The following is a 12189-nucleotide window of genomic DNA, read 5'->3' as shown; positions in this document are numbered from 1 at the left end:
TTAAGGAAGGACATCCTGGCTGTAGAGGAAGTGCAGTGTAGATTCATGAGGTTAATTCCTGGGATATCTGGACTGTCTTACACAGAGAGGTTAGAGAGACTAGGCTTGTACACGCTGGAATTAAGGAGATCTGATTGCAACATAAGATTATTAAGGGATTGGACAAGATAGAGGCAGGAAGTATGTTCCAGATGCTGGGAGAATCCAGTACCAGAGGGCATGGTTTGAGAATAAGGGGTAGGTCATTTAGGACAGAGTTAAGGAAAAACTTTTTCTCCCAGAGAGTTGTGGGGGTCTGGTATGCACTGCCTCGGAAGGTAGTGGAGGCCAATTCTCTGGATGCTTTCAAGAAGGAGCTAGATCGGTATCTTATGGATAGGGGAATCAAGGGATATGGGGACAAGGTGGGAACCGGGTATTGATAGTAGATGATCAGCTATGATCTCAAAATGGCGGTGCAGGCTCGAAGGGCCGAATGGTCTACTTCTGCACCTATTGTCTATTGTCTACTTTTCCCGAAGTTTAGACCATAAGACATAGGAGCAGAATTAGGTCATATGACCTGTTGCGTCTGCTCCCCCATTCCATGATGGCTGATTTATTACCCCATTCTCCTGCCTTCTCCCCGTCTCCTCTAATGCTCCGACTAATCCAAAACCTATGAACCAAACCTTTAAATATCCCCAGTGACTCGGCTCCCACGGATTCACCACCCTCTGACAAGAAATTCCTCCTCATCTCCGTTCTAAAGCTGTGTCTCTGGAATGTGGAGGGATCCAGAGCAGTCCTGTGCTTTCAGGAGGAGAACGTGGGCAAGTGAACCCATATTGCTGGTGCTGTAATGGTACTGCACTAACGCTGTGCACCCCAAATCACTTCTCAATCACCTTTGCTCCAGAGCGAAGAGCCGTAACTCAACTTTTCTTCAAAACGTGCTCTCCTGGGATATCTCTTTACTGAGGCGATCAGACCTGAAGGCAAGCTGATGTTTGCAGGGGTGATCTGAAGTCTGCCTTGCATAAGCACCATATTAATTTTAAATGGTGTTGGGACTGCAGTGCGGCACATCACTCTGGAACACGGAAACAGACGGGATTTCTGCGGCACTCGATCACGTCGCTGGTACTTGGAAACACTTAGGGTGCAGTCATCGTGATAATGCAGAGACACCAGTCCTGCAGCATCAAGGGTTCCCAATGTATCTGCTCGTGGAGCCAGTGTTGTCCTGGACTGGAGAGGTGGTTGCTGACCACGCTGCTGGGACAGTAGACTCTCAATCCACATTCAGATGAATCTGTGCATCGAAGTGCAGTGAGGTGCCTTGTTTGCAGCAACAATCAGAGGATGTGCTGGGGGCAGCCCACATTCCAGCACCGACGTAACATGCGCACAATGTTCAGCAGAGCAACAGCAAAACACTGCCACTCTCCTATCTCCTCTCACATACAGACAGGCCTTCTACCCCAGTGCAGGCTGCCCCTGGGCCTCCAGTCCTTGGCCCTGTATACGAGGACTCGCAGACTCTTCCAGGCTAGAGACTGTACAGACAGCAGGGTTCTCCTGAAGGACATCATTCGTGAACTGGGGTGTACATCCAACTTCCTGGTGGTTTGGTGGTCACGGTAGTCAAATTGGGTAAAACAAAGGTCCGATTGATTTAATGGCTCAGGCTGAAGATTAAATATTGACAGCAGTACCTCTCCAGCACTTGTCTGTGCTGTTCAATAAGACCATGGTAATTCGTGAGCTAAGTGTTTCTGACATCATTTTATTTTGGTTCATTCCCTGTTGCAGCTCGTTAATTTTCTCCTTGCTTTCTGATGTTCTAAAGCTGCAGTAAAATTCTAACCCTGAGTGTTTTCTCCCCTGTTGATACAGAATTATGATCATTTGTTCAAGGTCAACGATAAATCAGTGGGTGGATCATTTTATCTGCAATCCAAGGTAAGGCATTGACCTCGACACTAGTGTCAACCTGAAATTATTAACCTGCTCAGTTGAGGAAAAACACCAGAGGCACGAAATTACCTCTGAAACGGTTTTTATTCAGAGAGGAGTTCGCAGCCCCACGCACTTCAGGCGTAAGGTAGCCAACTCCCAATTTGTCGGTTTACAAAGGTCATACTTATACCCAAAAGCAGGGTACTACATTCGCAAATATGGTTACCGATTCAAATCCATCAATTGATTGGCTGTTGCATAGCTAAGCACGTGAAATACTCAGAATAGGAATAGACGCAAGCGTAATACTTGGAATGGGTATGGACGCAAGCAAAACACTCGAAATGGGTATATAGCTCAAAATACTTTGCCGAACACATTGTCTTGTGATCGCAAGGTTCCTCTTCGTTGTGGTTGCCACATGCTGTCTGGCATCTTATTTTAGCTACCTCTTCTCTGTCCTCCTACACTTCCCCAATGACGTATCCTCTCCCTGGTCCTGTCCACATATTTTGCTACACTTACCCCTTGCCCACCCCTTCTACACGTACCCCTTACCCTCTTCACATTCTCACTAGGATTCTATTGCCTGATTTTCCTGAAGTTTACCTCACAAGATATAGGAGCAGAAATGGGCCTTTCAGCCCATCGAGTCTATTCTGTCATTCCATCAACGATGATTTACTATCCCTTTCAACCCCATTCTCTACCTTCTCCCTGTAACCTGTGACATCCTGACTAATCAAGAACTTATCAACCTCCACTTTAAATATACCCAGTGACTTGTCCTCGACAGGAGTCTGTAGCAATGAATTCCACAGATTTACCTCCCTCCGACTAAAGAAATTCCTCCTCACCTTTGTACTAAATGGACATCCTATTCTGAGGCTGTGCCCTCTGCTCCCAGACTCATTTACTATGGGAAACATCCACTCTGTCGAGGCCTTTCATTTAGAATTACAGTTTGTATAAGGTGTTGGTATTGCTCAATATGACTGTTAATGACAGATTGATAAACAATCAGTTCCACATTGCCCCAAAGCTGCAGAGGAATTAACAAGATGGCCCCATTGGTGGCACAAGATTTAAGTACAAAAGCAGGAAGGACTTCTTTTCTTAAAGGTGATAAGGAAGGAATTGTGTTGTAAATATTGCCTGATATTTTAAAAATTTAGCTGAGTGTTGCAGTTTATGCTCCCGCAGTGAATGACCACATGCACACTCTGTGCCTCACGCCTCGCACGCCAGGCCTGCTCTTTCCTTAGGGTCAGGCTTGAGGACAGCAAAGTCCTGTCCACGTACTACCATCCAGCCTGCGTCACTTCAAAGAGATTTCCTTACAAATTTTATAGTCAGTCAGTGTGATCCTTACAGGAAAACGCACTCCTGGCAAGGAATGCGATAGATCAGCTGGTTGAGTGGTGTTGCAACAACAAAAAAGTTCGAAGTAATTTTTTTTAAATCAAGATACATATTTATGTCACCATGTACAATCCTGAGATTCATTTTCTTGCAGGCATACTCAATAAATCCAATAACCATAATAGAATTGATGAAAGTCTGCACCATCCAGAGTGCAGAAAACAACAAACTGCAAAGACAAAAAGAAAGATAAAAAAGAGAAATATAATTAATCAATAAATAAATAAATAAATAAATAGATAGATAGATAGATAGATAGATAACTACCTAACTATCAAAAACATGAGTGGAAGAGTGCGTGAAAGTGAGTCCATAGGTTGTGGGAATAGTTCAGTGTTGGGCTGAGTGATGTTATGCCCTCTGTTTCTGGAGCCGGATGGTTGAGGGGTAAAAGCTGTTCCTGACCCTGGTGGTGTGGGTCCTCAAAGTCAACAAGACTAAGGGATTGACTGTGGGGAGTCCTCATGGAGGGTTTCAAGTTCCTGGGCATCAACATCTCTGAGGATCTATCCTAGACCCAACACATTAATGCAATTACGAAGAAGGCATGACAGCAGTTATATTTCGCAAGGAATGTGAGGAGATTTGTTATGTCACCAAAGACTATCAAATTCCTACAGATGTACCATGGAGAGTGTTCTAACTCACTGGGGGGGGGGGGGAGAGGTGGTCACTGCACAGGATTGGAAAAAGCTGCAGAAAGTTGTAAACTCAGCCAGCTCCATCATGAACACTGGCCTCCCCAGCATCAAGCACATCTTCAAAAGGCGATGCCTCAACACAGTCCACTATTAAGGACCCCCATCACCCAAGACATGCCCTCTTCTCATTGCTACCATCAGGGGGGAGGTACAGGAGCACAATGTTTCAGGAACAGCTTCTTCCCCTCTGCCATCAGATTTCTGGATGGACATTGAACCCATGAACACTACCTCAGTATTTTATGTATATTTCTTACTGTAATTTGTAGTAATTTTTATGTATTGCTCAATACTGCTGCCACAAAACAACACACTTCATAATGTACGATAATCACCCGGATTCTGAATGTGCAGGTGGTGAGAGCAAAGGAACGACTTGATGAGGAACTACAGATCCACAAGATGGACCAGGAGAGGAAGGAACAGAGAAAGCAGACTGAGACATGACCCCCACAGACACATACCCCCCCCCCCCACGTTCTCTTTGGTTCATCACATTGCACACAGAAACTCAAATGCCGTTGCTCTTTGCTCAGAGCTGGTGTGTGGAGAGCAGGCTGGCGTGGAGTCATGCCACCTGAACTTGCCTTCCTTGTTACCCGCTGGATGCCTGGGAGCAGTGTAAATGAACTAACGTGCTGTGACATTGCCTTCAGCAGTTACCACAAGTGGTATTGAGAATCGTTCCTTCTCACAACAGACTTTGAATGTGACTATTAAGTATAAACATTATCAATTGGATTCCTCTACTGCGTTACTCGGGGTATGGCTAAAGTTGACTTAATGTTGCTCTTCAGTCATCTCTGGCCAACAATGCAAGGTTCTGGGGGATTGAGCTGCTATACAACGAACTGCCATCTGGAGCCCTGTCTCACACTGTGGTCATCTGGCCAATAACGGGAGAGGTTGTTTTCCCCATCTCATAAAATAGCCTTATAATTCTGAAAGTTCTATCATTGTAAGTTGGTTGTAAATAAAGTTCCACTTTCAGCAGGCAACTCCAGGGAAGTTGTGTATTCACAAATGCTGGAACATGATGCTTGCAGTGTGCCATGGCAGCATGGTGATTAGAATGATGCTGTTACACTTCAGAGTTTGGAGTTCAGTTCCTGCACAGTCTTTAAGGGGTTTGTACGTTCTCCCCGTGAACGCATGGGTTTCTCTCAGGTGTTCTGGTTACCTCCCACAGTCCAAAGACGTGCTGGTTGGTATGTTAATTGGTAATTGTAAATTGTCCTGTGGTTAGACTCAGGTTAAATCAGTGGTGTGGCTCGTTCTGCAGTGTATCTCCAACTAAATAAATAAAAGATGACAGAATTTACAGCTCACCCCTCCCTTTAGAAGATGAACAATTGGATAATGATGGATCAGATTAGATTAAACAACATGGGTCTAAATCGCCATTCTGCCCTCTCGTGTTATTAGTTTCTCTGTAGACTTCTGTGAAATTAAACAAATTAATCCTTTATTTATTCAGCGATAGTGTGGAACAGACCTTTCCGGTCCTTCGAGCCGCACCGCCCAGCAACCCCCCAATTTAACCCTCACCTCACCATAGGACATTTACAATGACCAATTAACCTACTAACTGGTACATCTTTGGGCTGTGGGAGGAAAGCCATGTGTTCACAGGAATGAACATACAGATGATGCTGGAATTGAACTGCAAGCTCCAGAATGCCTGGAGTTACAATGGCATTGTGTTAACTGCTACAGTCCAGATGACCAAGGTTCTCGCCAAATCTTGGCAATACTTTGTTTTTTTTGCCAGGTGCCCGTTGTAGGTATTCACTGCCAAGCCCCTAAACTCTGCCTCTTTTACTCTCCTTGGGGTACTTCTTAAAACCTACAATGACAGGTCTGGTTGAGTACCAAGGCAACTGCTACATCGCTTGGTGAGAAGCTTCTTTATTCATGCTCATGGGTGGAGTAAGAGACTTGGAAAATTTGACATCTGTGATATTATGTTTTAGAATTTTTCAAATATTTTCATAATTTAGTTATTACATTTTATGCACTTGAATCAAATGCCTGAATTTAAATCCTTAAGTTAGGTGTTGTAACTTTAATGAGGCAATGGTTTTAATCATGAATGAATAAAGATAATAGGTATAAAAATTATTGAAAAGGCAGCTATATTTGGAATACAGAAAAAAATAGTAATATGAGAGCAATAGTCGAGGAAAAGTCTCTTTCTGAAAAGGCAAGTTGAGAAGGATATTGCTGATAGTGCTAAGATTGTCCCCAAGAGATTCTTTTCAATACTTTAATAATAAAAAAAAGTCAAGGAGGAAGTTAAGTGTATTAGGAATAATAGTGGGGTGATAAAGGACATAGTGGATATTCTCAACTCATATTTTGCTAAAGTATTCATTTGTAAAGATGTTAGCAATATACCAATAAGTGTAGAGAGAAATAAAGCTTTTTTGAGTGACTTAGAGATCTTAGAAAGTGAGGTCGCGCTTTAGCTGAAAAGGCTGAAAGTTGTGAATCTCCAGTGCTAGACAAATTATACTCAAGGGTACTTAAAGAGGTCTGTGATTATAAATACAAACCCCAAGAATGTATTTTTCAAAAGTCAGTGAAGACTGGTGAAATCCCCAAGGACTGGAAATGGGCTAACATTCTCCCAGTATATAAGGTGACTGCACTGATCCTGGTAACCATAGACCTTTAAGCTTAGCATATAGTGTAAGCAAGATAATGGAGACATTAATAAAAAATGAGGTGGAAAATCAGCTGATAAGAACAGGCATGTTAGCAGAAAGCCAGCATGGGTTCAGAAGGGGAAATCATGTTTTACTAAAGTGCTGGAGTTCTGTGAAGATGCAACTCAAATTTGTGATAACATTAGAGCGTTTGATATTTATGTAAACTTTCAGAAGACTTTTGACAAGGAACCCCACGAGAGGTTAATAATCAAATGACAGGAGGTAGGGATTCAGGGTGAGGGGTGTGAATGTGTGCAGAACTGTCTCAGAAACAGAAAATGATGAGTTATGGTGAGAGGATCATTTTCACACCTGGAAGATGTTAAAGGTGGGTTCCACAGTGATCGGTTTTGTGGTGCTGCTGTTTTTAATTTACATTAATCATTTGGATAGCACATAACAAATAAGCTGGTAAAGTTTGTCAACAAAATTAGTGGGATGAGCTGATAACATTCAGGCAGCAGAATCAATATGTTAGATCTAAACAAAATCTGAATGTGGGCAGATAAATGGCAAGTGAAATTTAATGTAAGTAAATGAAAGTATTACATAGAGGAAGTAGAAATATTAGATATAAATATACCATACTGTAAAAGGGATGGGTGGTTTGGAGTTTGTAAAATGTGTGCAGGATAGTTTTTTTGCAGAAATAGATGGAGGTACCAACTAGAGAAGGGGCAGTGTTGGATCTTCTGTTAGGGAATGAAATAGGTCAGGTGACGGAGGTATGTGTTGGGGAGCACTTCGGGTCCAGTGATCACAATGCCATTAGTTTCAATATAATTATGGAGAAGGATAGGACTGGACCCAGGGTTTGAGATTTTTGATTGGAGAAAGGCTAACTTTGAGGTGATGCAAAAGGAGTGGATTGGGACAATTTGCTTTATGGGAAGGATGTAATAGAGAAATGGCGGTCATTTAAAGGTGAGATTTTTTGAGGGTACAGAATCTTTATGTTCCTGTTAGGTTGAAAGAAAAGGTTAAAAGTTTGAGTGAGCCATGGTTTTCAAGGGATATTGGAAATTTGGTTAGGAAAAAGAGAGAGATCTACAATAAATATAGGCAGCATGGAGTAAATGAGGTGCTCGAGGAATATAAAGAATGTAAGAAGAATCTTAAAGAAATTAGAAAAGCTAAAAGAAGATACGAGGTTGCTTTGGCAAATAAGGTGAAAATAAATCAAAAGGGTTTCTACGGTTATAGTAATAGCAAAAGGATAGTGAGGGATAAAATTGGTCCCTTAGAGAATCAGAGTGGACAGCTATGTGTGGAGCTGAAAGAGATGGGGGAGATTTTGAGCAATTTTTTTTCTTTGATATTCATTAAGGAGAAGGATATTGAATTGTGTAAGGTAAGGGAAACAAGTAGGGAAGTTATGGAAACTATGACGATTAAAGAGGAGGAAGTGCTGGTGCTTTTAAGGAATATAAAAGTGGATAAATCTCCAGGTCCTGACAGGATATTCCCTAGGACCTTGAGGGAGGTTAGTGCAGAAATAGCAGGGGCTCTGACAAAAATATTTCAAATGTCATTAGAAATGGGGATGGTGCTGGAGGATTGGCGTATGGCTCATGTGGTTCCATTGTTTAAAAAGGATTCTAAGAGTAAACCTAGCAATTATAGGCCTGTCAGTTTGATGTCAGTGGTGGGTAAATTAATGGAAAGTATTCTTAGAGATGGCATATATAATTATCTGGATAGACAGGGTCTGATTAGGAACAGTCAACATTGATTTGTGCATGGAAGGTCATGTTTGACAAATTTTATTGTATTTTTTGAAGAGGTTACAAGGAAAGTTGACGAGGGTAAAGCAGTGGACGTTGTCGATATAGACTTCAGTAAGGCCTTTGACAAGGTTCCGCATGGAAGGTTAGTTAGGAAGGTTCAATCGTTGGGTATTGAAGTAGTAAAATGGATTCAACAGTGGCTGGATGGGAGATGCCAGAGAGCAGTGGTGGATAACTGTTTGTCAGAGTTGGAGGCCGGTGACTAGTGGTGTGCCTCAGGGATCTGTACTGGGTCTTATGTTGTTTGTCAATACATTAATGATCTGGATAATGGGGTGGTAAATTGGATTAGTAAGTATGCAGATGATACTAAGGACGGTGGCGTTGTGGATGATGAAGTAGGTTTTCAAAGCTTGCAGAGAGATTTAAGCAAGTTAGAAGAGTGGGCTGAACGATGGCAGATGGAGTTTAATGCTGATAAGTGTGAGGTGCTATATTTTGGTAGGAATAATCCAAATAGGACATACATGGTAAATGGTAGGACATTGAATGCAGTAGAACAGAGTGATCTAGGAATAATGGTGCATATTTCCCTGAAGGTGGAATCTCATGTGGATAGGGTGGTGAAGAAAGCTTTTGGTATGTTGGCCTTTATAAATCAGAGTATTGAGTATAGGAGTTGGGATGTAATGTTAAAATTGCACGAGGCATTGGTAAGGCTGAATTTGAAATATTGTGTACAGTTCTGGTCACCAAATTATAGGAAAGATATCAACAAAATAGAGAGAGTACAGAGAAGATTTACTAGAATGTTACCTGGGTTTCAGCACCTAAGTTACAGGGAAAGATTGAACAAGTTAGGTCTTTATTCTTTGGAGCGTAGAAGGTCGAGGGGGAACTTGATAGAGGTATTGAAAATTATGAGGGGGATAGAGTTGACGTGGATAGGCTTAGGTGGGATTAGGTGAGAGTAAGCGTTCAGCACAGACTAGAAGGGCCGAGATGACCTGTTTCCATCTGTAATTGTTATATGGTTATATACAATGGGGTGTCTTGAGTTTGAAAGTGCACTGAGGATTCCGATGTCCTAGTGGATTCATCACTATCAACATCTTGACAATGCACTGAAGCGATTAGGAAAGCTAATAGAATGTTGGAGCTCAGTGGAGTAAAAATCTGAAGATGCTCTCCTTAAGCTGTATGATGTGCTTATCAGGCCACACCTTTAACACTGTGTACAATTTTGGTCTCCATACTTTGTGAGGGATGTGGAGGCTCTGGAGGGAGTTCAAAGAAGGATGGCTAGACTCATTCCAGGTCTGCAGGTATGAACTATGAAGAAAGATTGAAAGAATTAAACCTTTTTAGCCAAAGAAGTAGACGTAGAATGAGAGAAGACGTGATGAAAATGTTCAAAATCATTAAGGGTAAAAGTAAGGTGGATGGCAGTTGCTACTTCACAATTAATCCATCAATAAGTGGAGACTGGTAATAGGGAGATATCAGTCTAACATCAGGAGGCATTTCTTTACACAGTGAGTTGTGGACACATGGAACAAACTAGTTGTGTAGTTGAATATAGTACTTTTAAAGACTTTCAAACCTAAACTCAATAATTATTTCAACACACTATTTGAGTAGGAATTTGTTAAGCTTTGTTGGGCCAAATGGCCTATTTTTGTCAAAAGCCTTCTAATGGAAGTGGCTCCATGGGGGCTCCAAACAACTCTGCACCTGAGGTTCCAGTGCAGTGAAACATCTACAGTCTTCACAAGCTGCAGATTCTTCTGTGGAGTCTTGAAGTAAATTGTTAAAACATTTATTGTACAATTCAGGATAAGAGGGTCACCCAATTCAAAATGGTGATGAGATTTTGTTCTTGTTGAAGCTGTGATTGGGCTGATTCTTTAAGTATATAGGGAGGTTAAGAAGATGTATGGCCTGTTGGCCTTTATTAGTCCAGGGATGGAGTTCAAGAGCTTTGTAAAACTCTGGTTGGACCACACTTGGAGTATTGTGTTACATTCTGGTCACCACATAATAGGAACGGAGAAGCTTTAGAGAGGGAACTGAAGAGATACACCAGGATGATGCCTGGATTAGAGAATGGGTCTTTTGAGGAATGGTTAAGAGAGCAAGGGCTTTTCTCTTTGGAACAGAGGAGGATGAGAGGTGACTTGATAGAGGTGTACAAGGTGGTAAGAGGCATAGATAAAGTGGAAAGCAAGACTTTTTCCCAGGATGGAAATGGCTAATATAAGGGGGCATAATTTTAAGGTCTCTAGAGGATAGTATGGGGAGGGGGTTATGTCAGAGGTAGGTTTTTTTACACACAGTGGTTATTGGAATGTGCTTGCCAGGGTTGGTGGTAGAGACAGATATATTAGGGACATTAAGAAGTCACATGGATAATAGAAAAATGGAGGGCTATGTATGAGGAAAGGGTTAGACTGATCTTGGACTAGGTTGAAAGGTCAGCACAACATGGTGGGCTGAAGGCCCTGTACTGTGTTCCAGTGTTCTATGTTCTTTGTAAAGCTGAGTGAGAGCTTTGTATGAATGAAGTTTAAAGTTAGGAACAAACTGCAGAGTAAGACCGAGGCCACAGCAAGTTGTGTGTGATCTTATTGAGGGGAAGAGCAGGTGAAGGGGGCCAACAGGGTAACTCCTGTTCCCATTTCACGTTCTCCTGGCTTCAGATTCCTCCCACTTAAGAATACAGAGGACTCAACCCAAGATGTCCTGGATCCTGGTACCTGGGAGGGCAACATACCATCCTGGAATCTTGGTTCTCATCCACAGAACCTTTCTGTTCCCCTAATGAATCCCCCCACATCACAGCTCGCCTCTTCTCCCCACTTCCCTTCTGAGCTACAGACCCAGTCTCAGTGTCAGAGATTTGACCACTGTGACTTTCTTTTAGGTCATCCCCCACCCCCAACAGTATCCAAAGTAGTCTTCCTATTGTTGAGGGGGGTGGCCACAGATGTCCTCTACATTGGTTATTTAACACCTTTTCCCTTCTTGTCAACTAGTTTCTTGCACCTTGGGGATAACTACCTGTCTATAGGTCCTATCTATCACCCCCTCAGCCTCCCTAATGATCCTTATTTCATCCAGTTCCAGTTGCAATTGCTTAACATGGAGTGTTAGAAGCTGCAACTGGCTGCACTTCTTGCAGGTGAAGTCATCAGGAACACTGGAGATCTCCCTGCTTTCCCACATCCTACAAGAGCATTCAACTATCCTGCCTGGCATCCCTACTGCACTAACTGCAGTTATACAGAAGGAAACAATGAATAAACTGGAAGAAAAAAATCTACCTACAGCTTTTTGCTTTATCTTACTTCACTCAAGCCTCTCCTCGCTGAAGCTTTAAAGAGCTAAAGCCTCAAATCCCCACTCTAAGACTCCACTCCAATAAAAGCCATTCCACTTGCCCCACCTTGTTTTTATTTGCCCTTGCTAATGAATTCCCATCTCTGATTGGCAGCTATTCAAATGCCAAAACTCCTGCAAAGTGCTGCTTTCTAACACACACTCACCGACCTGTGTGAGTCACCTCTTCTGCTCCCAATCTCTGACTGGCTGCTGTTCAAACAGTGAAACTCATGCCTCTATAATTCCCTTTAATATAATTGGCTGAATTATCTTTGGCTGCCCCAAATGTAAGCAGTGCACCTTCGC

At 42.4% G+C, this 12189-nt stretch overlaps 1 protein-coding gene across 2 annotated transcripts in view; it reads left to right on the top strand.

Moving 5' to 3' along the window:
* The window catches only part of pam16 (presequence translocase associated motor 16), a 30644-nt gene that overhangs the window by 6635 nt on the left and 11820 nt on the right, over window positions 1-12189 (top strand). The window contains exons 4-5 of one of the 2 annotated variants that reach the window (XM_059978921.1): window positions 1879-1944; window positions 4419-5054. In XM_059978921.1, the coding sequence (XP_059834904.1) occupies window positions 1879-1944; window positions 4419-4511 (159 nt within the window). In that variant the 3' untranslated portion in view covers window positions 4512-5054. Of the gene's footprint in view, window positions 1-1878; window positions 1945-4418; window positions 5055-12189 lie in introns of those variants that run through there. The other variant, XM_059978922.1, reaches the window with a different exon arrangement.

Source organism: Hypanus sabinus, chromosome 9, assembly GCF_030144855.1.
Source record: "Hypanus sabinus isolate sHypSab1 chromosome 9, sHypSab1.hap1, whole genome shotgun sequence".
Classification (NCBI taxonomy): domain Eukaryota; kingdom Metazoa; phylum Chordata; class Chondrichthyes; order Myliobatiformes; family Dasyatidae; genus Hypanus; species Hypanus sabinus.
The sequence above is the reverse complement of the archived record's forward strand: the minus strand, read 5'-3'. Positions and strand labels throughout refer to the sequence as shown.